At 41.2% G+C, this 27,273-nt stretch overlaps 1 protein-coding gene across 6 annotated transcripts in view; it reads left to right on the top strand.

Annotated features, from left to right (window-relative positions):
- The first annotated feature begins 1,113 nt into the window (after window positions 1-1,113).
- The window catches only part of Rnf11 (ring finger protein 11), a 30,729-nt gene continuing 4,569 nt past the window's right edge, over window positions 1,114-27,273 (top strand). The window contains exons 1-4 of one of the 6 annotated variants that reach the window (XM_063287040.1): window positions 1,114-1,210; window positions 8,079-8,283; window positions 8,833-8,948; window positions 9,586-9,737. In XM_063287040.1, coding sequence (XP_063143110.1) covers window positions 9,615-9,737 — 123 coding nt within the window. In that variant the 5' untranslated portion in view covers window positions 1,114-1,210; window positions 8,079-8,283; window positions 8,833-8,948; window positions 9,586-9,614. Of the gene's footprint in view, window positions 1,211-6,627; window positions 6,665-8,058; window positions 8,284-8,832; window positions 8,949-9,374; window positions 9,738-27,273 lie in introns of those variants that run through there. The other 5 variants (XM_039109108.2, XM_063287041.1, XM_063287039.1 and 2 more) reach the window with 5 other exon arrangements.

Here is a 27,273-nt window from a genome sequence, read left to right as displayed (position 1 = left end):
AAAGCTGAAGACACAATAGTGAAGACACAGTAGTGAATAAGTCAAAGCCCTTGCCCAATTAAACTGTAGAGTTGCGGAGCCCAGTGCCATTGGCTACACTCTTACACCTAAGGCTCAGGAACACTGTAGACGAGTGGTTGGAAAGATTCAGAGGACCAGAAAATTTGCTATGACTCCGTTTCTCCTAGGAATGTCCGAGGCTACATCAATAAAGTCTCACCAACATGACTGCCTAAACATGAGCGGAACCAGGACAATAGTAGACATGCCAAAGTGGGGTGGGGCACGAGGCTTCAACCCTACACAAAGAACTACAGGCAACTAAGGAAGGCTGAGAGTGAGAGAATCTACCCAGGGAAGGGCACTGGTTATCCCATACCAAATGGTCAGCCCTGAAAATACACACAGGAGTAACATATACGGACTGAGAGACTGAGCAGGTTATATTTAGAAATTTACGTGTATATACATAATATATGCACCTAACAATAATTAATGAGAAGAGGGGCCATGAATTAGGAAGAGAGCAAGGAGGGAATATAAGGACAGGTTGGAAGGAGGAAAGGGAAGAGAAAAATGTTGTAATTACGTTCCCAAAATAAGAAAGAAAATATTTCGTATGGAGGGGTTCCACATTTGTTGGTGGTGCTGAAATGGGCATAGAACCTTAAGTGTCCTACCAAGCTACATCCATAGTCTTCATTTCTAAGTGATTCTGAGGAGACCACTAAAGTCTACAAGACTTCCTCTCAACTCTTCTCTGAATTTTCTTGGGATTCGTTTGTCTTCTTCTGACGTTTACTTCTCTCTTTCTCGCCTGCAGCTGTGTTGCTGTTCTGTTCAACTCCTGGACCAGTTGCTAAGAAACCTCTCCTGGGAGCTCAGCGTCATCCTCATCCACACCCAGGTGAAACTGTTGGCCTCACCAGCACAGCATTACTTATATTGCTACCTCTTCACCCTTGGTGAGTCGTCTGTAGTCCCAGATGAACCTCTTAAGTGTCTTGTTACAGATGCTATGCATTCATCCCTTGGTGACATCACCCCAACCACAAACAAGTTCCTGATGCAGTCATAGATGTCACAATGTTTTCAGAATTGAATCAGTGCCTTCTCAGCATCCTCCTCCATTACAGCAATAGCCTGGGCAAAGGTCCTTCTTGAGCCACAGACCTTTTTTAAAGCCACCATAACTCCTTAGATCACAGAGGTAAGCTGGATGGAGAAAAGGCAGGTTGGTACTGGTATGAACATCACTCATAAGAGAATGTATTAGAACATTCTCAACAATAAGCAAAAAGTGTGTGTGTGTGTGTGTGTGTGTGTGTGTGTGTGTGTGTGTGCGCGCGCGCGCGCGCGCGCGCCAGGGTTTCAAAACCAAACACTGAGCTATATTTCCAAATCACTTGTTTAGGCAGGATCCTGTGTAGCCCACACTGAGAGCTGAGAATGACTCATTGTGGTCTTTTTTCCACTTCCCAAGGTGTATAACACTATAACAGGCTTGTCTTTTGTTGTTGTTGTTGTTGTTGCTTGTTTGTTTGTTTGTTTTGTTTTAAGGCAGAGAAGCAGAGCTTACTGAGGTAAAGAAGCCAGAGAAAGCCATAGGAAGCTGACCAGGAAATGGATTACCCCAGATTGACTTCTTATTTTGAGACAGGTTTTCAATTCTTTGGCCAGGCTAACCTTGAACTCACTCTCAGAGTACAGGTAGGGCTTTTAACTTGTGCTCCCCCGGCCTCAGCTGGTGCATAGCTGGGAACACAGGGCTGCTCCAAGAAGCCTGACTAATAAGCGAGCTCTTGAAAGCCGTATTACTAATACCGATCCTCCCTCTCACTAGCATGGCGACTCAGGAGAGCACCTCAGAACTGGGAGGAGATTTCTTGTGGCTCCTGATGCACATGGGCATTTCGTACTTATTGATATGCTTGGAGAGCCTGGGGTTTTCTCTAATCAGATCACAAAGCCTTGCTCCTGAGCAAGGCTGCCATCCTATACTTAAAAGTCCAAGGATTCAGCACCGACTACTGTCTGTTTCTAGAATGGGAACACTTCCCCATGCTGACTATTTGCTCTGGCAGGTGACTTTGTTCCTCAGTCAGCTCATGTGGACCCCAAAAAAATGTCCTTGCTGTCTTCACGCCAGCCTCAGAGCCACCATTTGTTTTCTCTTTTGCTAGTTTGTTTTTATTGGCTTTTGAGTGAACAAGATCTCACACTGGATCCTGGGGTTGCCTAGAACTTACTATGTAGCCCAGGCCTCAGCCTCATGAGTACTAAGATGGTAGGTGTGAATCATTAACACTTCACTTGGCTGGTTTTGTTTTGAGATAGGGTCTCATGTAGTCCAGGAAAGCCTCAAGTTCACTCTGTAGTTGGGAACGACCTTGATATCCCCATGCTCCCTGCCTGGCACCTGTTTTTCAAGGCAGGTTTCCAACTTCTGAGCTGGAGTGATTCCCTCTCCTCGGCTTCCTGAGGTGGGGGAACTATAGGAGCCGTGGCCTTGTCCAATTTGAACGAGTCTCCCACTCTCTGTTGTCGCTCATCTCCCTCCCCTTTCTTGGCAGTACTTAGAATTGGAACCTGGGACCTTGTGCATGCTGGGCGAGTGATTTGTCACTGACCTACTTTCCTAGCAAAAATAATGATTGACGAATCTTCTCAACTACCCAGAGATAGCAGCGAATTCAGTATCGCAGGTAGTCATGCTAAGTTTTTCTTTCAGCATGGCAGGCTTCTTGTTTTGATTGTGTTAGGCAGTAGAGAAGTCCCCGAGTCAGTGTGTGCAATGTTAACATGAGGAAATTAGCAGAGCAGCTTCCCCATGTGGGCCAGACTCAAGAGGGGGTGGTAAAGCTTTCCTCCCAGGTTCCTGTGGGAGAAAGAGACCACTGAGCTCAAAACTAGAAACTGCAGCTTCCTGCTCCCTGATATTTCCAGCCTGAAACTGCTCATGTACAGAGGCCTCCACCCAAGATCTCCTTCCCCTCCCCCTGTGCTGTACCTAGCCAGCATGCTGAGGTTCAGGCGGCTGTGGTATTAGGTGCCCTCCATCAGAGGCAGCAGGCTCCCACCAAGACCCAGTTTTCCTGTATATATTTGTATCTGTCTTTTCTTCTTTCCCTCACCACCCCGAGAGTCAGTGTTCCAGAACCCGAATCCAGCCACAGCAGTTGTGTTTTCGGTGTTGAGAGGGATTCACTTCTGTGTCTGGACATCAACACCTGTCATCAGGAATATTTCCAAGTTGTGTATGGTGGCAAATGCATGTTAGTTCCAGCTATTCCGGGCTGTACTTTGTTATATTCAAGATAGTTTCACCGTGTAGCCCTGGCTGTCCTGGAACTCACTGTGTACGTAGCTCAAACAAGATTTCTGCCTGCCTATGCCTCGTGAATGCTGGGGTTAAAGGTGTTTGCCACCATCACCTGGACAAAATAAACATAATTTTAAAAGTCTAGGGATATGCTGGGTGTGGCAGTGGTGCACACCCTTAATCGTAGCACTTAGTAGGCAGAGGCAGATATCTATCTAAGCTTGAGGCCAGCCCGCTCTACAGAGCAAGTTCCAGGATAGCCAGGGCTGCATAGAGAAACCCTGTTTGGAAAAACCAAATAACTAAATAAATAAACAAGCAAACAAATAGTTTAGGATGTAGTCCAACTATAGAGTACTTGCCCAGTATGCGTAAGACCCTATGCTTAACCCCTAGTTCTGCAAAGAAACAAGGCTTTCTATAGCTAATATACAGCCTTTAATTTTTTTTAAATTTTTTTACTTTGTTAATGTTAATGTTAAGTCTCATTGTCCTCAGTGGTTGAGGCCACCACTTTGTTCTTCCAGGATCACAGCTGTCCTGGCAGCTGTGCTGGAACAGGACAGACTTGATTGGTGAGCAGTAGATGTCTTTGCTTTCCCACCTGTGCAGTCCTTAGTCATTTTTAAGTGGAAGCCTTGCTGTGAGTCCTAGCTGGCCAGGATTTCCTGAGTCTGAGCAATTCTTCTGACTCAGCTCTCCCAATAGCTAGCTAGGAATAAAGATGTGCAGGCCACTTGTGCATGCCCAGCTTCTTAATCAGTTTACACTCATCTCGAGCTCAGTCTCATGATGGTTGGCCACATCTGGGATGGCTTTTTTGTGCTTAGGGATCATTATGGTCCCCCAAACAACTGATTAAGTCAAGAAGGAGAGGAAATTATGAAACAGAGAGATGTGGTAAGCATGTGATGTATGGGACTATAGCTGGTGGCACACACAGAGACCTGGTGTGTGTGTGTGTGTGTGTGTGTGTGTGTGTGTGTGTACTGTGGTTGATGTGGAGGTCAGAGGACAATTTATAGCAATTAGTTTTCTTCCACCACATGGGCTCTGGGGATCAGTCTTGGGGGGATGAGCCTAACCAGCTGAAACATCTTGCCAGCCCACCTGTTTTGAATAATAAAGATTTCATTCAGATCTGGTGCTCTGAGATGGATTGAAGCCAGTCCTTAAAGCTGACTGCTGGAAGTGGAGGCTGCTGGAATAGGAGACCAAACCATAACCATGCAGAGCAAAGGAAATTCTTTGTATTTACCAGCTTTGGAGGGTAGTATTCTCTGAGTTTAGTGGAGTTAGGATCTCTGAGTTTAGCAGATCAGTGAAGGAAGTACAGATGGTCTATAAGCCACTAATTTAGGGAGCTAACCTATCATCCCACCCTACCTGGAGGTTATTATACATTGGAGTTTAGCATTTTAATGCAGGTACTAGACAGGCTATATAGGACAGCTTCTGTGATCTAAGACTGACCAAGCTAGTTAAACTTCCTTTCATAAGTGGAAGCATTTTTCTTTCCTTTTCTTTTCTTTTCTTTCTTTCTTTTTTTTTTAAAAGATTTATTTATTTATTGTATGTATGTGAGTACACTGTCACACTGCCCTCAGACAGACCAGAAGAGGGCATCAGAGCCCATAACAGATGGTTGTGAGCCACCACGTGGGTGCTGGGATTTGAACTCAGGACCTCTGGAAGAGCAGTCAGTGCTCTTAACCACTGAGCCATCTTTCCAGCTCTCTTTCTTTCTTTCTTTCTTCCTTTCTTTCTTTCTTTCTTTCTTTCTTTCTTTCTTTCTCTCCCTCTTCCTTCCTTCCTTCCCTCCTCCTTCTCCTCCCACACCCTCCTCCTCCTCCCACACCCTCCTCTTCCTCCCACACCTTCCTCTTCCTCCTCCTCCTCCTCCTCCTTCTTCAAGATAGGGTTTCTCTGTGTAGTCCTGGATGTCCTGGAACTCACTCTGTAGACCAGGCTGGCCTCAGATATCTGCCTACCTTTGTCTCCTAAGAGGTGACCAAAGGCATGGGCCACTGCTGCCAGCAGTATTTTCTAAAACAATGATAAAAACGACAGTAAGTGCACAGATCCACCTATAACAGCTGCTTTGGAGGACCATGCACTGTACATAGCCCTGTGCTACACTAGAGGGCCAGTGGCACAGTAGCTGTATTTACATTAGCATTATCACATATGCAGCCTTTATGTGTTGTGCTATGACCTTACAATGGCTATGACATCATGGAGATGATAGGAATTTTCAACTCATTATGTTCTTATGGGGATCATTGTGGATCACCAATATTAATAACCTTTAAAAGAAAAAAGGTTTATTTTTAATTGTGTTTGGATATACACATGTGTGTGAGTGCCCACAGAGGTCAGAAGAAGGTGTTGGATCCCCTGGAATTACAGGCAGTTGTGAGCTGCCAGACTTGGAGATATGGGAACTGACCTCCAGTCCTCTGCAAGAGCAGAACATGCACTTATCAAGCTATTATATTAACCAACTATCTCCCCAGTTCCAACCTACCTTTTTCTATAAAATAAGTCATCTACCTCAGTGGTGGTAGTGGTTCTAATACAGGGTCTCTCTGTGTAGCTTACTTCTCAACATGTTAAATTTATAGCAGCTCTGTCTCCTGAGTGCTGCCACTGTAGGCTACTGCACTAGCCTTCCAACTATGTTTTTATTTTTTCATTTTTATGTTTCCTGTTGTCTCTTCCCTTTCCCTTCTCTTCCCATCCATCCTCCTTTGTGTGTGTGTGTGTGTGTGTGTGTGTGTGTGTGTGTGTGTGTGTGTAGTCCAGTCTTGCTTTGCACTTCATTGAGGCAGGTTCCTCTGTGCCCTGCCGTGCTCATACCCGTTAGCTAGCCCCCTGGCTTCCTTGAGGCTCTCCTGTCTCTGCCTCTCATCTTACTGTAGGACTACTGGGATTATACATTCCAAACACTGCATCAGGCTCTTACTCAGATTCCAGAAACAGAGCTCGTGCTGTGCTGTCAGACTTGTGCAGTTAGCGTTTTTACCCAAGCAGCCGTTTCCCCAGCTTCCCTTCCTCCCTGCCTTTCAGAGATTGGGTATCCTTATGTAGCCCAGGCTTGCCTTGAACTCATGCAAGACCTGAATATCGGGATTTAGGAGTCTACTGATAAACCTGGCTTCTGTTGTTTCCTTTTCATTTTTCTGTAGGTGCTGTTCCAAAATCATTCTCTCTGTGGTGACTTACAAAGTAACTAACACCTGCCTAGAATTTTTGCCAAATGAGAGTGACTAATATTTTAATATTGTTCTCTAATCAAAGGGGTAGTAGGCTCAAAGAAACACACCACGGCACTCTCACCAGGTACATGGGTCTAAAGTTATACCTTTGTAAAGATGCTAGTATACCTTTTTATATCATTTATGATACAGGTGAAATGTATATGAACTTGTAGGAACAAGGTAAGAAAAATATAGAACAAAAAAGCCAGGTAGTGGTGGTGCACTTTAATCCCAGCACTCAGAAAGCAGAGGCAGAGGCAGAGGCAAGTGGATCTCTGTGAGTTCAAGGACAGCCAGGGCTACACAGAGAAGAACCCTGTCTCAAAAAACCAAGTCAAACAAAGAATAAAGATAGAGTGCTGAATGTCGGCGTTCACCTCTGCAATCCCAGCATTTGGGAGGCTGAAAGGCATGATAATGTGGAATTCCAGGCTCCTATGGGCTCCTTTCTTAATGGGACTGTCTTTGTTCTGGGAGGAGATACTGAGAAAGGGTTCTCCTGGAGTCCAGACTGGCCTGGAATTCATTCTGTATCAGAAGATGATTCTGAACTCCTCATCTTCCTGCTTCTACCTCCCAAGTGCTGGAATGACAGGCATGTATCACCATGCCCAGCTCATGGTTCATTTTGAAACACATCGATTAGAGACAGGGTGTGGTGGAACACACCTTTAGCTCTAGCACTTTAGCAACAGACAGGCAAGAGTTTGAGGCTAGCCTGGTCTACATAGGAAGTTCCAGGACAGCCAGGGATACATGGTGAGGTCCTGTCTCAAATAAAAAATTTTTTTGTTTGATTGAAAATAGATTTTTTTTGAGGCAGGATTTTGTTGTTGTTATTGTTACATAGCTCTGGATAGCTTTGAACTAGACATCTTCCTGCCTTGGCTCTAAATGCTTGAATTACAGGCATTCAACAATACCCTTCTCTCTCTTTCTTTCCTCTTTTGATTGTCAGGACAGTGTTTCTTTGTGTAGCCCCGATTGTTCTGGAACATATATTGCAGACCAGACTGGCCTCAAACTCACAGAGATCTGCCTGCTTCTGCTTCCAGAGAGCTAGGATTAAAGGCATGCCTAGTTAAAAGCCCTGCTTTTAACATAGAATTTAAGCTCACTTTGACAGTGATTTTGTAGAATTGGGATATATTTGGGATTTACTCATTAAACCCAGTAGTATCTCTCAAAAACCCCTCTGACCCTCTCAAATGAGATAACCAGAGTTTCCTACAAACATCAGTGGAGGGGAGCCTCTAAGATGGTTTATTTGTTGTTCCAGATGAACCCAGGCTCTTTCAGGAAAAAGTCAGGTGTTATAAATCAGTTGCTCTGGCATAGGGCCTGACAATAATAATAAATCAGTAAATGGTGAATAAAAATGGGGATCAAAGTCAACTTCTTGCCTTCTTGGTTAAAAAAAAAATGACTGTGGAGAACACTCTCTTCTTGTTCTTCCCTTTGCATGTGCTGTTTGAGTATTTGCTCACCCAACCAAGGAAAGACTCTACCTTAGGCAACATGCCAGGCCTTACACAGGGAAGGGACAGAGGATTCAGCTTCGGCAACCTGACAGAAAGGCACAGGGACTGGGAACTCTGAGCAGGTGACTAACTCAGACTTCTGGGACAGAAAAAGCTTCCCAAGGGAAATGAAATCCAATCCACGAAGGCCCTGTGGGAATAAGGATGAGCCCGATGAGAGGTAAGAGGTCAGGGACACGGTCTGTCTGTGGAAATCTCAGCCAGAGAGAACAGTCTCTGAGATGACTAAAAGCACTTTGGTCATCTGAATTTAGAATTTATGAAAAAGGGGTATTTTGTGAGATTAGAGATTTCTCTTTTTCCCATTCTGTTTTTTCGAGATAAGATTTCTCTGTGTAGCCCTGGCTGTCCTAGAACTCAAAAAGATCCACCTTCCTCTGCCTGGAATTAAAGATTGAAGGCATGCTGGGATTAAGGCAAGCGCCACCACCCAGAGAGATAAGAGATTTAAGATTATTCTGTGCATAGTATTGGGAAGCCATTGGAGGTTTCAAGGACGACCATATGGATATATATATCCCTCAACGATTCAAAGGGACAATGATGAATACAGGGACTTTGAGAATCTACTGCAAATGTTAGTTTGCAGGGTGGGTGGCTTGAATTAGGGAGGTGGGATTGGGAAGAAATAGACAATCCGATAATCTCTAGGCTGTGATGTTGGGTGAATAGGGCGTGCTCGTTGTGAGTTTGGACTTTATTCTGAAAGGATAAAGGAGAAGGAAGCTATTTAAACACCTCAGCCATCTGCCTGATCCATTCAGATTCGTGCTTACAGACATCACCCGGCAGACAGTGTGAGCAATCTCTGAGGACACCGCGCAGGTAAGAAGGGTCTCTATCTAGTCGTGAGCGGGCTGCAGCCAGGATGTGTAAGGGGCGCCGGAGATAGATGGTCCGGAGGCTGACAACCGGACAGTCGGGGACCTTAAACTCACAGCCGAGCCACGCACCCTAGTCTGGCTGGGGGCGGGGCGCGCGGTCCAGGGCGGGGCCGGAGCACGCACGGCGGCATGACGTAGTCCGGGCCAGCCTCGTTCTGGCCACCGCCGCCGCGCTGAGGCGGAGTAGGATGAGGCCCCAGGCCGCTGCTCTAGCGTCGGCAGGGGCAACAGCAGCTGAGGCAGCAGCTGAGGCAGCCGCGACGGCCGCGCCCCCCCCTCCTGACCTGGATTAGGCCCAGCAACCCGTGGCCGCCGCCGCCCCGCGGGGGGCGGGGTGGGGAAGCACTCAGTCTCCCCGCCCCCGCCCCCCTCAGGTTCCAGACACGACCCCGGCGCAGCCCGCGGCCTAGCCTCGCGCCCCCTGCCCCGGGGGCTGGCATGAGCGGCCCCTCGGTGGCGCCGGGGCGCGGGGGAGCCGCCGCCTGAGCCCCGGGCCTGCCGCCTTGGACCCCGCGGCGCCGAGCGAGCTGACCGCCGTGTGTGCGGGAGACCGGGTCACAGCTTTCTTCCTCCCTCAGATCTCAAGCATACACCCCAGCCCCGGAAGATGGGGAATTGCCTCAAATCCCCGACTTCGGATGACATCTCCCTGCTTCACGAGTCTCAGTCCGACCGGGCTAGCTTTGGCGAGGGGACGGAGCCAGATCAGGAGCCGCCGCCGCCATATCAGGTAGGGAGGGTGTGTGTCGGTGTGCGAGAGGAGGCGGCTCAGGCCCTCTGCCCTTGGCCTCCACGGCCTAGACTTGGGGGGGCGTTGACCCCTTCAGGGCTGGCCTTGAGGGTGTCTGCTGCCCGGTTCTCCAATGGAAAGGGATTCTTGGCATCCTCTTTGGCACGGGTTGAGGACGGTCTTCTGTCCTTGAGTTCAGGAATCAAGAGTGTGATCTTATATCCCCTTTGGTGTCTGGTTGTGGAGTTGAGGGTGACATGATTATCCTGCCTTTATGTCTTGAGTTGTGTGATTTCAGGATTATGGGTTTTGCTAGGTTGTCATTCTCCCGCCCCCCTCCCCCTTATATTTGTGTTTTCGTATATGATCCTCCGTACTCTTTTGTTAATTGGCTCTGGTAGAATGCCTTTTTACCATCTACTTGGGAGATAGAATTCCAAGTGGCGATTTTGGCCTCAGCTTCATAGAGTTATTTGTTAATATATACGTATGTGGTAATTTTAAGCTCCACCCCTGTGGCACACCTTTTAAATAAGTTGACTTAATAAAAATTTGATTTATCTTGAACTTGAGAGACCTTTCTACCTGACTTGGGAAATGCTATCTGTTACTTAAAAGTCCTCTTTATCAAAGACTCCTGAATGGGTCATTTTAAATAATACATTGAGTAAAACTTCTCAGGTGGGCTTGAATACAGTTCTTTTAATATTTTCCTGAAGAGAGTTTAGTTTTCTAACTGTGCAGTCTCCTTTGCTTTTATGTGGTGACATCATTATCTAGTGTAGTGTTTTCCCAATCCTGTGTAAACCAGTTTCTCATCACATGACAAAAAAAAGGGGGATCACATGAGCTGATTTTTCTGACCCCCTTCAGGGTCTTCTATACATGTTAGTCAAGTCCAATCTTTATTGTATCCTTGCAGAAGCCTCTGTAATTCAAGCTTACCAAACCTGGCTTGTCTTTTGCTCCAGGTGATCTTTATGCTAAGAGCCCTTCCCCCAACGTTGCCCAGGTGAACATCTAATCCTCTTGAAGGACTCAGCTCAAGTATCTAAAGTCCTGACATTACCTTCCCTGCCCCCCTGAATTCCTGGATATGTCCCCCATGAGTCTTCTACACTTACAAGCAAAGCCATATACCTGTAATAATTTAGTGCTGTATCTTTGTTTAGGTAGTTTTGTGTCTCACCCTTGACATGTATTCTCCCCTTGTACAAGCTGAATTTGGAACAGTTTCCAGGTGCTTTTGCACTCTGCGTCTGACTCATAGTAGATACTCAATAACTGAGATAAATGAAGAATAGAAGCTCTGTCTTCAATATATCATGCAATTCCTGCCCCATAAAAATTTAGTATTGTCTATGTTTATGTGGCCCATTTCCCCCAATGTATTTAAATTGCTTCAGGAGCAGTCTCAAATACTAAATGGAATATGGATATTTTATCAGTAGCAGGAATTAAAACTGAGAACCCTGTACATTGTAGCAAAACACTACTACAGAGCTAGAACTCTGCTCTTTTTATTTTGAACTTATTGTTAGTGTCTCAGGAAGTCGACCAGACAGACCTCTATCCTCCTATCTCATCCTCCAGAGTTGCTGGAATTAGAGGTACTATAAACCATTGGTCTTTTAGGCTGTTACTGTTTTCCCCTCCACTGGATAGCTCCTCAATGTATTTATGTAGGTGACATGAGCAAACTTTCTTCCCCAAATCTATGTTCCTTAGCCTCTTTCTAGGAAAATTGGCTATCTGACTTGCTGCTTTCTTACCATAATTTTAGAGTTATGGGAACTATATTTTTGTCCTTTCCAAAAGGACTAGATATAGCCATGGCTTTTGGTATTACCAGTACTTTTTTGGAATCTGTTATTTTTGACAATGGAAATTGTATTGTGGTTGCCTTTTCCTGAAACGGATGACCCAACTACTGATATGCAAAATTACTATGAATTGCAAGAAAATGGTTACTTTAAAATATGAGAACATAAGAAATATTTAGCCTGGCACAGTAGCTCAGATCTGTCATCTTAGTACTTAGAAGGCTGAGTCAGGAGGATTGCTGACAGTTGGAAGTCAGTGCTATATGCTGAGTTTAGTGTTGGTCTGGGCTATAGAATGAGACCCTATTTCAAGAGTTTTTAAGAAATCTAGAAATAATAACGTCCCCCTGAAGTCTGTAATTTATTACTAATGTTTGTTTATATGATGTTAGAAAGCACCAATCCAAAGTAAATGATTTATAATATTTGGGCTTTTAAAAAGAAATAGCATGATTAATATAAAAGCTACAGTAGTGTTGATGTTTCCTTAAAGAATAGCACACACCTTTAGTCCCACCTCTCAGGAGGCAGAGGCAGGCAGATCTCAAGACCAGCCTGATGTACAGATCAGTTCCATGACATCAAGACTACACAGAAACAACAAAACAAAACAACAAAACCAGGCTGGGCATGATAGCATCACCTTTCATTGCAGCACTAGGGAGGTGGAGGAAGGGCAGAAATGGTGGATCTTGAGTTCCAGACCAGCCTAGTTGACATATCAGGTTCCAGGCCAGCCAGGGATAAACAGTGAGACCTTGTCTCAAAAAAGAATATATTCAGTTACTGTAGGCTTTAAGTGGAAAATATCTGGTTGGAAAGTTAAAGGATCATATGTTTTTATTCCTTTTCTCTTGTGACATTACTTTAAAACATAGTTCTTGTATTTATGCTGGTATGCCAAGAGCTTTGTAAAGCAAAGGTGGTCCAGTTATTTTTACTAACAGTAACCAACAGACTTTATTTGGGCTTAAGTCCTGGGTTGGGAGTGTTGCTTAGTGATAAAGTACATGCTTAGTATTTGAGGCCCTTATTTATTTATTTCTCATTTGTTGTTGTTGCTGATTTCTTTAAAGATTTTTGAGACAGGGTCTCACTCTGAGAGGTAAGCTCCTGCAGCTCCTGACTCCTGAGTGTTGAGATTACAGGTGTGAGCACAGGTTCTGGTTTCTTTACTAGTCACCCTTCTCTATACTGTGTTCTCAGCATAGCAGCTAGAGTAGTAGTGGGACCACAGTACTCCACTAAGCTCATGGGTCTATAATAATTAGAATTTCTTCTCTCCCTGTTCCTCTGACTGGATTACTCCCTAGGTTTCACCATGAATGGATGACTGATTCTCATACCTTCAAGATTTTTTTTTTCCTTTTGTATTGGATATTTTGGGTGGAGGACTGTACAGGGTCCTCAACATGCTAGGCAAACAGTAACATACCTGTAATCTCAGACTCGGAGCAGAGGCACAATGATAGGGGTTCAGGGATAGCTTAGGCTGCCTGAGACTCTTGTCTCAAGGGAGAAAAATAAGCAAACCATGTAAAAAGCCAAATGCCAATAAAATTAAATAAGATTGGTTTAAATAATTATTGATTAATTATAATTTTTTGTCCTATATCTTTATTGTCTGCCAGAAAGAATATTATTTCATGGAAGAATGCTTGAAATCTGTATGCATAAAATATTGTGTTAATTTGAGATGACACTCTGTTAAGGAGTTTATTATTGACTAAATATACATGGATTAGTGCATCTCAATTTTATAGTATATTTATAGATAGAATGTCCTGACTTATATTGGTTCATCTTACAGTTTTGATGGTATATAAGTAATGCACAATAGACTATACTCAGAATTTTAATTTTTGCCCCCTAGACTACTAGTGAGATCATCTCAGCAAATTTTTGGTTTGCCTTTGTTCTAAGACAAGGTCTTTGTGTCTTCCAAGCCTGGTCAGAATAAACTGTAAAGCTTTGGCTGACCTTGATCTTTTTCTGTAGCTTCCCACATGCTGGAATTCAAGGTTTGTACCACCACACCCTGCTTTGTTACTTTTTGTGATGCTAGGTACCACCAGTCTTCAGCTCTCTTTCAGCCAGGGGATTACAAGGATAATTTAAAAACTGATATTTTTGGACTGTACTGTATTGCTAAGCTATGATGTTGGTAGGGAAGATAACACTAAGTGCATTTTCATCCTAAGGATATTTTCAACTTAGAGTGGATTTATTGGGGTTGACTCCACTATAAAGCTAGGAACATTTGAAATGGTTATTTTGAAGACAGGGTCTCATAGTGTGTAGTCCAGGCTGGCCTTGAGCTGACAGATACCCCTTCCTTTGCCTCCTAGTACTGGGATTAAAGACTCATATGTCACCATGCCTAGCTCCACCTTATTTTTGAGGTTGGATCTCTCACTGAACCTGGACCCTGGCTGAGCTGGGTGGCCAAAGAGCTCCCCGGATCTACCAGTCCCTGCCTTCCCTGCACTGAGATTACAAATGTGTGTCCTGTAATGCCCTTCCCTGTGCCCTGCTTTATTTGGGTTGGTGCTGGTGATCCTAATTCAGGCTCTTATGAACACTACCACAGCCCTGAATGAGGCTTTGTTGTTAAGGCTTAGTCTAGGGTTTGGAGAGATGGTTCAGTGGTTAAAGTCTTTACAGTTCTTGCAGAGGGCCTGGATTTGGTTTCCAGCACCTACGGGTCACAATTGCCTATAACAGTTCCCAGGTATCCATTTCCCTCTTGTGGTCTTCATAGGCTCCTGAATGTATTTGGCACACAAAACACATGAATTTTTTTTGAAAAAAATCGAGTTTGCCCTATATACACTTATTAAAGTGTATATAAAACTTCCCTTTAAAAATCTAGACTTTCAGGACTGGAGAGAATGACTCAGCAGTTAAGAGCATTTGCAGCTCCAGCAGGAGACCCGGAATTCCCTTCCCACCACCCACACTGTGGCTCAGAGGGTCTCTTCTAGTCTGTTTTTTGTGTTTGTTTTTGTTTTTGTTTTTGTTTTGTTTTTTGCATGTGTGATGTACATACATTAGATTTTGCTAAGTTGCCCATGTTTAGTTATGCAGAGCAGATAGCAGTCTAGAAGGTGTGTACTACCATGTTCAGCTGTTAGTAATTTTATAAATTTTGATTTTCCAGATCAACTTCCTCATGGGAATTATATATTAAACATTTCAAAAGTTCTCATGGTAATAATACCCACTGTAATATGATAAACCCACTGTAAATACTGTAGACATGCGGGAGATGGAAACAGAAGTTTAAGGCCAGCATGTATGACATCAGACCTTGTTTAAAAAAAAAAATCCAAATATTGACATCTAGTGAATATTTGACTGACTAGCATAAAGTATGCCATATTTTCCAGTATTGCGATCAATTTGATCATTAATTCCTGCAACAATACATTAATTGATGCCTTCTCTACCCTCTCCCTTCTACCTTGACCCAGATTAGATTCTTTTCGGATTAATCCTTAGTGGTTCTTCATGACTAATCACTGATCTCTAAGTGATCAAAGTTGTGGTTTCACTCTATGCCTTTCTAGCCCTTTGTAGCCCTTATGTAACTTGTACTCCAATTAGACTGAACAGTATGTCAATTCTCTGGCTCTGTTTTGGGGTGTGTGTGTGTAGGGATGGGGGAATCTCACTATGTAGACCAGGCTGGCTGCTAAGAGGTACAGAAGTCCACCTGCCTCTGCTGGGATTAAAGACTTGGACCATCACTGTTTTATCTTGTTTAATAAAAATTGTGTGCCCTTACAACTTTGGGTGCATGTAGGTGTGATGATCAGACAATAACTTTGCAGGGGTCTCCTTCCACTTTCATGGATTAAAGGGTAAAACTCAGGTCCTCAGGCTTGCATGTTTGGCCTCAAGCACAATTACCTGCAAGCTGTCTCAGGCTCCTGGCTTTTATTTGTGACAATTGTTGAAATTTCTGTGTCTGACTTTGATCATTAAGTCATTAATGATCAAATCAAATGAGTCATTAAGATGCATGCTCCTTTAAGAGTAGCACAGTCAGTGTTGACAGTTTAATTCTAGAGCTAATTATAAAGTAATATGAGTTGATGGGGCAATGAGATGAGTTACTTGGTATGAAAAATCTGAACTTGATTTTCATCAATTTTTTTAGATCTCTAAGTTTTCATAAATTAAAAAACTTGATGTAGGACAGTTTTTCTTTTGTTTTGTTTTCGATGTGGGGGTTAGGGGGAGTTCTCTATACCCCTACTGGAACTCATTTTGTAGACCAAGGCTGGCCTCAAAGAGGTTCATCTGCTTCTGCCTCCCAGTTGTGCTGGGATCAAAGGTGTTTGAGAACATGTCTAGTAGACTTTTTGTGTGTGTCTGCTTGTGACAAGGTCTTACATAGCTCAGGCTGGCTTTGAACCTGAAATACAGCTGGGGATAGCCTCCCAACTCCTGTTCATCCTGACTCCACCTCCCAAACCCTAGGCAAACACAATTATGCCCAACTTGATTCTGGTTTTTATGGTTGTTTTGTTTTTTAAATAAAACAAGATTTGACTGGTTCTGGTTCATCTGGAACTTGCTATATAGAACAGTCTGGCCTTAAAGAGCTCTCGCTCTCTTTCCTTACTGCTGGAATTAAAGGTGAAACACCACACACATTCACACACAGGAGAGAAAGAGTGGAAGAAATGATACATTTCTTGTTTTCGGTTTTAATGGCTTCTAATAGAGAGTTAGAGGTGATAGGTTTCTAGTCTGTATTCAAATAAATAATCAAGTAATTGAAGAGTTGCTATGCAGGTATATCTAACCTGACATGATGACATCTGCAAATGTGTTAGACCACAGGCTGTCCTATGTATGTGGCCATGAAATGCATATTGGATATACCTGGTTTAGTGGGTGTACAGTTTGAGTTTGGGAGGTAGACACTAGTAATGATTAAATGTAATATTAAGTATTAACTTAAATGATATGGTGGCAATCTCATGTATTTTAAAACAAAAAATGGGAAAATTCTGATCAAAAAGTGTAGAAGTTAGTTACCATGCTACTTAATTAGTACAGTATTTTCAGATTCTTTATTTTTATTTTTTAATTCATGGTGCTGTGTTGGTGCCTATGGAATCTAGAAGAGTTTAGATCGCTTATAGCTGGAGTTGGTTGTGAGCAGCCTGATGTAGGTTCTGGGAACTTAACTCTTAACTTCTGAAAGAGCTTGTGTGTGCTCTTAAATACAGAGCCATGTCTGCAGTCTTGCAAACATATCTTTTAGTTAAATAACTAGCCTGATGTGTGCTCTCAGGGACCAGATAGGTAATTCTCTTATTACTTAATTTAGAAAGTATACAGTAAAGTGGGGAGATGAAGAGAATTTTTTAAATTTCTGAATATTAAAAAAAATCATATTCACACATTTGTTGGTTGAGAGTCAGGTCAAAAAACTTGGGAGTTGGTTCTCATGTGGGTTTTGGGGATAAAACTCAGGTGATCTTTTGTCCACCGAGCCTATCTGTAGCTTCTGTCAGTGGGTATGTGTTAGGCACCAAGGAGAAAGAAGTGATACATCCCTTACTTTCAAAGAACTAGCTGACATTTTAGTTAAGGAGATAAGGTTAGTATGAAATTATTAGTACTAAATTGTTTAATACAGCTTTAAGATTTTAGATTATTTTATTCTCTGTATGAGTATATTGCCTGCATGCATATGTATGTATAACATGCATACCTGTTAGAGCCTTGAAACTGGGGTTACAGATGTTTATGAGCCACCATGTGGGTGCTGGGAATGGAACCTAGGTCATTTATAAGAGCACCGTTTTTGCTAAGCCATCTCTAGGCCCTAATACAGACTTCTAGTGTAGTGTAGTGAACCGTGAATGTGACTTGTCATTGATACAGACTTCCAGTGAAATCCTACTTGGAACCTATTGTAAAAGTAAATGAAACATTGAGGTGCACCGGTTAGATGGGAGAGCTTACAATGGAAAGAATTATAAGTATGTAGAAGACATAAGTTCAGGGAGGTGTTGAGTCATGTACAGTTAAAGTATACACATAAATGGGGATATGGCCTTAGTTGGACTCCATCTCCAGTACAGTATGTACTAAACATGCTTGGCACTATTTGGCCACTTAACTACCCTTTGGTTTTGATTTGAAGCCAGATTAGACTATGCCAGCCTGGACTACATGAGAGCCTGCCTCCAAATAAATTAAACAAGTCGACATTTTGAAATGTTATTGTTCTCCATGTAATGCTAAGAAAAAGGAACCATTAGCTGCTGGGACATAAAGATAATTCTTTTCCTACTCTTAGCATATTTATAAATATGACCAGTACTTTTATCTTTTGCTATTTTAAATAATATGTATTTAATGCATCAAATATTTGTTAGCTGTTTGTTTTGTGGCACCTAGGATCCGAGGGCTTTGAATGTCAGGCAAACACTATACTGCTAAGCTGCCATTGTTGTACCATTAAACATTTGAAGGCTTTTATTACTGTAAATTTTCTTGGGAATGACTGGATTTTTTTTTTTTACATTTATTTGGGAGGAGGTTGCACATGCCACAGTGTTCATGTGGAGGTCAAGTTAACTGAACTTCAAGTTAACTGCTTTAAGTTCTCTTAACCATCATGTATGATCTAGAACTCAAATTCAGGTAGTTGAAGAAAGGCTAGGCATGTTGACACATAGCTTTAATCCCAGAACTTGAGAGACAAAGTGAATTCTAGGGCAGCCAAGGATATATAGAAAGACCTTTTAATTAAAGGTTTTTAATTAAAAATTAAAGTTTAAGATACACAATTGTACTTTGTATTAAATCATTGATAATAAGCATGTCCCAGAACAAGCCTACATTTTTTTTTCTTTTTTAGTTATAATTTCACTGTATAGCCCAAAAGTGGGCTAGAACTAAAGGAACTTGTCTTGCCCCAGTATTGTGATTACAGGGGTGCAGAACCATGCCCAGAAAGCCTAACTTTAAAAAAAGTGACATTTCTAAAACTTTCTTCATTTAATCCTTTTACATTGATAGCTCTGTGGATTAGGTTATATAGCTTTCTTAAGTCATGGAATGAATCTGTATTGATTAGAATTACTAGATGACTATCTCTTGCCAGCTCACTAAATTGTTTCCTCTTTTCCAGTGAATATTAAATCATTTTATGTTGACTCATTCTTTCATTAGATTCTCTTTCTTGAATAACATATTTTCATAGTAGCTTTCTTGGGTGGATAGGGGAGTACTTTCAATGATATAATATACTAAATACTTAATCCTAGTACTTCAGAAGAGGGTCAGGAGTTTAAAGGCCATCCTAAGCTTGGGCATGGCAGAGCATAACTTTAATTTGGGAGGTAGAGGCATACTAATCTGAGTTTTAGGCTAGCCTGGTCCACAAAGCCAGGGTCAAAGACCTGGATCAAAATGGGAAGGTGGTGGCTGAAGAAATGATTCAATGGTTAAGAGCATTTGATGTTCTTTGAGAAGACCAGAGTACAACTTCCCAGAATCCTTGTTGGGCCATTTTCAATTATCTGTATCTCCAGCTCCAATGGATATACTGAGTATTCTCAAATCACCTGTACTCACATATATAAACCCACACAGACATATGATAGACATATGTTGTGGTAATTAAATATTTAATTTCTTTTTTTTTTTTTTTGGTTCTTTTTTTTCGGAGCTGGGGACCGAACCCAGGGCCTTGCGCTTCCTAGGTAAGCGCTCTACCACTGAGCTAAATCCCCAGCCCCAAATATTTAATTTCTATTGGGGTTTCTACCCTGCCTTAGATCATCCAGTTCCCAGATAAAAAGAGACACAACTTTTAAATTTAAGCCTTTAATGCACTACAGCTGGGCAGATAACTACCCTCTATGCTATTAGAATCTACTTCCCCATTAATAACCCTAAATTATAACTTGCCATGTTCTACCTGGACAGCTCTTAACTCCAGTTGGCCAGCCCTCATGGCCATGTTTTCATGACTCATCTACCCTATGGTGTTCTCTCTCCCTCTTTTCTTCCTACCCCGTGATCCTCCTCCAACCCGAAGCCTGCGAACTGAAACCCCACCTCCCTCTCTTCTGCCCAGCTATATGCTAGCAGCATCTTTGTTCAACCAGTAGTTTGAAATTAAGGAACAAGGTCACATAATTCATCACTTGATGACCTGATGTGTGTGAGAATTCTCTTGGCCCTGATGCCAGGGCCAGTATTTAGCATTATAGTACATAGCAGACAGACCAAACCTCAACAGACCTATATATACATAATTTGTTAAATAATATTTTTTGTTATAACTGAGACTTGTACTTTACACGTTTGTTGCTACATTCAATCTTTACAGTTAATCACAGTTGGGGTGGCAAGCTGCTTTTCCTGACTGGACCATCTAACTTCATCTTCCACATTTAAATGTTAAAAGCTTTATGAAGGTATACCACATATTTCACCTGTTTTGCTTATAATTTACTTTGTTTAGAATTAAGTAGCCATTGCCAGTCAATTTTAGAATATTTTTATCACCTGAAAAAAACAAAACTTGTCCTACTGTCAATATGAATTTTCCCATCTACAAGCCCCCACCTCACAGATTTGCTTTTGGGGATAATTAATACAAATTTATTCAGATTAATAATATGGCCTTTTATGGGTTCTTGTTTGTTTGGGTTTTTGCTGTTTTTTTTGTTTTTGAGACAGGGTCTCTTATGTTTCCCTGGCTGTCCTAGATAGAACTTCACTCTCTTTAGACCAGGCTGGCCTGAAACAAAGATTCACCTACCTCTCCCTCTTGAGTACTCGAATTAAAGGTGTGTGCCACCACATTGGGCTTGTTTGTAAGTGAACAGGGTCTCTCTGAGTTGTCCAGGATAGGCAGGATCTTCCTCTGTAACCTAAGGTGATAATGAAGTGGTTGCACTCCTCCTGCCTTTGCCTCTGCATTCACCGTTGAGTTTTAGCTTCCCCTCAAGTTGGTTGGGGATCATGCTTGCGTGTGCACAGGACAGACAGGGTCTCGCTATATAGCTCTGGCTATCCTGAAACTCATTATGTAGACCAGTCTGGCTTCATACTCAGAACTGTCTGCCCCTGCTCCCCCAGTTCTGGGATTAAAGGCATGTACCACTTATCCCAGCTCCCCTGAAATTTAAGACTTACCACACTGGCACTTTATCAGTAGCAGTCCCTCCCTGGTAGTTGGTCTTTGCTCTAGTCAATCCTGATTCTTTGTATTCCAGCAGCTATTTCTCTTAATGGTGAGGGCCAGTTTGCCTTTGTGGATATCATTTTTAATATGCTGGTTTGTTCTTTACTTTGTTCTTTACTTGGGACTAGAGCAACAACTTCAGGTTTCTTACATGTCAGACAGAAGCTAGAAACTTTAATCTTCATAATTGGAGGGCTAGAGAGATGGATCAGTTAACATTGGCTGCTCCTCCAGAGGCATTGAATTCATTTCTTCAGATGAACTCACTGTGTGTAACTAAAGTTCCAAGGGCTGCAAATCCCTCATTAAGGTTTAAGAGGTTTTTTCATAATTGTATTAAATCTTTGTGGACTTTTATTTTTCATTATTTATTTACTTTTTGTCTTGTTTACTTTGTCCATCTGTCCTGGAACTTACTTGCCTCTAAGTGCTGGGATTTGTGCCACCATGCCCAACTTCTGTTTTAATGTAATTTATTTGATTTGTTTTAAGATAGGGTCTTTCCCTGTTTGGGCCTTTATTTTTAAAGTAATTGATATATATGTATGTGGTGGTGGGACTGGTGGTAGTAAAGGTGGGCAAGATGATTGTATTTCTCATCTTGTACCGTGGAACATTTTATGAGGAATGTAGGCAGTTTCCTTTTGAAAATCACCACCAAGATGTAGTGATATGTATCTGTAATCCTGGACTGAATAGGTGAAGGGTAGGATCAGGCCAGCTTCAGCCAGTCTGGCTACTCTGGACTATATGCTAGTAGTAAAATCAAACCAAAAAAGAACAAACTCTTCATGTAAGTGGCTAATAATGGACAGATTTTCTTGATGTAGACAACTTTACATTTGAGTTTCAAAGTTAGATTCTCTAGTGAACTTAGTTTTACCTGTATTTGTTCTGAGATTAGCATGAGAAGATTTTGACAGGAGAGGGGCTGGATCCAAACCCTGACTCAGCATGTTAAGCAAGAACCCTAGCACTGGCTGATTGAATATAAATATAAATATGAATATGAATATAAATATAAATATGAATATGAATATAAATATAAATATATATGTGTGCCTTTGAAAATACGGGTTTTTAATTTTAATCATGACCAACTTATTTCATTCGAGCTTTTGGAATAATTCATTTTGACTAACCCATGTGCAACACATTTGTATTTTCTAAAAGTTTTTATATTTGACATAGTCTCAATAACCCAGGCTTACTATTTAGAGCTTTACCACTGAGCTGTACCCTCAGGCCCCTGAAGAAAAATCTGAAAACAAGACAAAACCCAGTTTCCCACTTCAGGACTTAAAGATGCTGACACATGGTAAAATTTGAATGGTGTAGCAGAAAAATATCAGCAGTATACCTTGTCAGCATCGAAATCTAATGCATTATCGATGTCTTTGAATTGTGTAGGAAATAGGAACCACCTGTGTAGATCAGCTGATCTGTGTAAAAAAATCTAGCTAGTTTGGCCAGTTTAAATGACCTTGAGAAATTCTTAGGTCCCTATTTAAACTTTAATGTAAAATATTTCACTTGGATTCTAGGATATACTATTATCATTTAGTAAATTTTAAAATATTTTAATTAAAACTATATTCCCCCTCCTTTAGCCCTTTCCATGTCACCCTCCTGCCCCATCTCAAATTCTTGGCCTCTTTATTATTAAATATATATACATATATAGGTATATGTATATGTGCGTGTATATAGGTATATAGATATATAAGTATATGGATATACATCTATATGTGCATCATGTATAAATATACCCTGAGTCTGTTGAGTGCATGTATATATACACACACATGTACATGCACATACACATCACACTCATATATATATACATATATACATATACATACATACACATATATACATACATATATATGTATATATATATATATATATATATATGAGTGATTTCAGGGCTGATTATTTGTATAACCAATTAGGAGGCTCGTCCTTGGAAGACATTCTCTTATGAGCTGTCATAAAGTTGCCTATAGTTTTTCTGTCAAGTGTTGAGGGTTGGTGAGAATTCCCCTTCCATGTTAGCATGTCTGTTTAATAATAGTTTTTCAACTGATAGCAGTAATATTTCTACATGTCCACGTAAAAAGTGAAACTGAGCCAGGCAGTGGTGGCTCACATCTTTTAATCCCAGGAGTCAGTAGACCAAGGCAGGACAATCTTTCAAGACTAGCCAGGACTATGTAGAGAAATACTGTCTGAAAAAAAAAAAAAAAACTCCATATACCTAACTGTAAGAAATACATTTAGGGGGCTGGTAGAGGTACTATTATATGTGAATTTGAATATAGACTGAACTACAGAAAAACAACATCAAACTAAAAACCAAATAGTACAACTCAGAAAATAGTCTCCTCATGACCTTGGGTAGACAGAACTTGCTCATTCTCAAATAAGTTCTCTTTTACCATGTGTTTCCTAGATAGTCATACTGGTTTTAATAGGCTTAGTGACAAGTTTCTTTACCTGTTGGGCCATCTCTCTAGCTCTGAAAAATTAATTTTAGATAGGATCTTACTGTGTATCTCTGTAATGGAACACATAGATCAGGCTGGTCTTAAACTACAGAGATTTGTCTGCCTCTGCCTCCCTGGGATTAAACGTATACACCACCTTATCTGGCTACCTTTTTTTTTTTTCAAATATATGTCTGTGTGTGTGAGTATTTCACGAGTGCAGAAACCGACAGATGTCAACATCATATTTCCCAGTGTTGCAGGCAGTTGTGACCCCCACCACCACCCAAAATGTATCCTAGGAACTATCCTCTACATGTAGTTAGAATCTTAATTGATGAGCCACTTCTCTAGCTCCCTGAATTTAATGAAATTGGGGCTGAGAATATGTATGGTTCAGTTTAGAGTTCTTGTTTGCATAAGTGAAGCTTGGAGTGAGGATGTGTTGGACCCTAGCTACATTCTTATAGAATGTGGTAGCACGTGACTAATCTCAGCAACTCGATGTGAAAGCAAAAGGATCAGAATTTCATCCTTGATTACAGAACAAGCCTTAAAAATTCCAGTCTGACTCCCTAGATGGAGTGCTTTTTTCCGACATGAAGGCTACTCTAGGTTATACCATCATTAAATATAAAGTAATTTGTCTCAGTATCATAGGTGACTTGTAGGCTTTTATTTAGTTCTCCATGCCATGTGTCATTTGGGAACTACGATAAATGTAATCTTGTTTTGTTGGGGTTCTCCTCCCACCCTTTTATGGTCAAAATTAATGAATCATCTGAACTAAAACATACACTGAGACCGGTTATTCCAAATCTTCCTTTTTATGGCCTTAACTGTAAGCCTGGTAAAATTTAGAGAAAATATTCCCAGTAAGAGACTGCAGCTGGAGAGGGGGTGGGGCCAACAGCATGTTAAGGAGAAAAATCAAGAGTGGGTTCTTATTTCCTACTGGCTGAAAATATACAGCTGTTGGTAACAGGCTGCATTCTTTAGTAGTGACTTTATTTTTCCCTCACCACAAGGCAGACTTGTACTATTTCCAGCCTTGGATATTATTTAGGCATGTCCCTACTGCATTGTTTTAGTTTCGGAAATTGTATCATATTCCTTAACTTGAATAAATAGCCTTTGAGAGCAGGGTCTCCTTATAACTCAAGTTGTCCTTGTCAGAATTGACTTTGATCCTGTGATTCTCCTGCCTTTGCCCAAATTGCTGAGGTTATTCTACCATGCTGGTATTGAATCCAGCTTTAATAGTGAAGACACATTTACTTTTGGGATGTGTGTGGGGGCAGGAGTTGAGACAGGGTCTCAACTAGGCTTGGCTGCCCTGGAATTCAGTGTAGACCAAACTGGCCTCAAACTCCTGCTTCTGCTTCCTAAATGCTAGGATTGAAAGGCACATTTTATATTTTTTCATTTGTTTCTTTCCTGGCTTATGTTAAGATTAGTACCCAAAGTATTTACCATTTATATAGATGCTTTTTAAAAATATATAACAAGGAACTAGGGATATAGTTTGACCTAGCATGTACAAGGCTATGATTTGACCTCCAGAACAATATATGTTATTTAGTAAAAATCAGCATATTTTAGAACTTAATGTTTCAGAATTGAGGGTTAAATACTAAACACATTACCATATTGTTTTCTGCTCATTGTATATTGTATTTCCTATAATGTTTTTCTTAAGGAAAGATTTTAATTCAAAATTTGTTTAGGGCAAATTCTTTTCAGTACCCTTCTACTTAAGTAGATTAATATGGGAAAGTAAACAAAGCATTAAGGTAATATTGTTCTTGAAAAATATCTGCTTCTCAGGTTATGAGTTCCATATTACCTCAGAATTTGGATTTGTAGAACAAATCTGTTTCCTATCAGTGATAAATGATGGTTGGATAAGACTTTTTAATCCAGTGCTTGGGAAGGTGAAGCAAAATGACAGCATGGGCTTACATATCAAGAACCTATCTATCTTGAAAGGGGGAAGCTGGGAGCATAAGATGGCTCTGCAAGTAATGGATATGCCATGTGTGAGGACCTGGATTCAGTCCCCCAGACCTACAGAGTGGATCTCAAACACAAGCACACTAAATACAGAAATATAAGGAAAGAGCAAAAATAGTTTGGTAGGATAAAGGAAAAGGAGGAAACAAAAGGAATCAGAGGATGACTAACCTATTGTCTGTTTATCCACTTAAGTGAGGTCATCATAGAGTGGCCCAGATACTGAGTTCCTGGATTTTCCTTGCCTCTTATTTATTTTCTTGAGGCTTATTTTCACAATGTATCCCTGGCTAGCCTAGGGTATGTAAATCAGGCTGGTCTCAAGCTAGAAGCAATCTTCTTGTCACTACTTCCCCTGTGCTAGGATTATAGGTATGAACCATACCACCTGGCAGCATAACTAATTCTTTAAAGACAAACAAAACATATATGTCTTCTGGTTTGCTGGTGTGGAACTTTAAGGCTCAGATATTAAGTAATGTGCTAAAATTGTATTAAGTGCTGGGTCTGAATGAAATGCATTTTCTTTTTCCATTATTCTTCTTTGTCATTAACCTAGAGAGACAGCATGGAAATTCCTAGCTGAGAAGGTTGTAGAAGAAACAGAAGTATAGTTTGGTTTTGGACCCAAGTTAAATCTAAAGCAATAAGCCAAGTAGTATGACTTGGAGAAGAAATGACTGGTTATAATTTATATCAGGTTTTCCCTTTTGCTATTAATTAATGCCTTAGTCCAAATCATTCTTTTTATAACATATTACAAAATTCTGATATGTGATAAGATAGGAGTGCCATAAATTTTCAGTAATGTCTTGTAATAATTTGGAATTATTGTTGGAATTATGTGTCTGGGGCACAGATAATTACTGTGTTAGTTCAAATGCAATGAACTATCTTGATATTCATAGAGATGGTTACAGCAAGTATCCAGTCTCTAAGTATGTTTTGGCCTTTATCCCCTACTGGTGTTTTATGGGTATAAAGACTCTGGTTGGAGGCTGGTGTTTCTGTTAATCAGCAGTTTAGATTTCTTAACTGGTTTATAGTTATCTTTTTTTGTGCTGTTGTACATAGGAAATGATTAATTGGTAAACATTCAAGGTTTATATGGAGGTAGGAGGAGGTGGCAGAAGGGAGCACCAATATTAGTCACACCTAAAAATATACTTACAAAACAAAACCAAAAGACTCAGGGTTACAGCCTGAACTCAAGCTTTAATTAGTTATTAACAATGGGCTAAAGATTCAGGAAATGCTTGATACGATAAACTGAAATGAAACCCTAGGGAAAGTAGATGGGTCACTATACTTGTAGTTATTATTAGGTAACATTTTAGTAGACTGTTTACATCCTATCAGATGTTTTATACAGAAGAGCAGAGCCTGTGCTGAAGTAGTTTGCTTTTAATTCCAGCAGAGGCAGATGAGAGAGCCGTTGGCTTAAAAGAAACAGGAACAAATATCAACATAGTCTTTTCATAAAGGATTGTATAAAATTTACTCTCACTATAGTTCAGTGAATCTTTGTTCTCAATTTTTTGAGTCAAGGTCTCAATGTATAGCTCTGGCTGGCCTCAAACTCATCATGTAGCCCTGCCCAGCCTTGATTCTTTGTCTCTTCTGTGTCCACAGTGTTGGAATAGAAGGTGTGTGAAACCACATCTGGCTCCAGTACATTTGTTAGTTTTGAAATGATGTTCTGCAGTCATAGAGTAGCAGAGTCGTAATCCTAGCTGATACAGTCCCCATTTAACTTTTACAGTGACCCTCTTTAGATATGAGTTGATGCATAGATGTTAAATACCTGGTCAAGACTTTTGAGACAGGGTTTCTCTATGTAGTCCAGGCTGGCCTCTACTAGCTCACAGAAATCTGCCTGCCTCTGCCTTCTAAGTGCTAGGATTAAAGGCGTGGGCCACTACTACCCAGTTTGTACATTAGTAATAGGGACAGTCTTTTTAACTATAAACCATGAAATTTACTTATTA

Source organism: Rattus norvegicus, chromosome 5, assembly GCF_036323735.1.
Source record: "Rattus norvegicus strain BN/NHsdMcwi chromosome 5, GRCr8, whole genome shotgun sequence".
In the NCBI taxonomy this organism is placed as follows: Eukaryota; Metazoa; Chordata; class Mammalia; order Rodentia; family Muridae; genus Rattus; species Rattus norvegicus.
The sequence above is the reverse complement of the archived record's forward strand: the minus strand, read 5'-3'. Positions and strand labels throughout refer to the sequence as shown.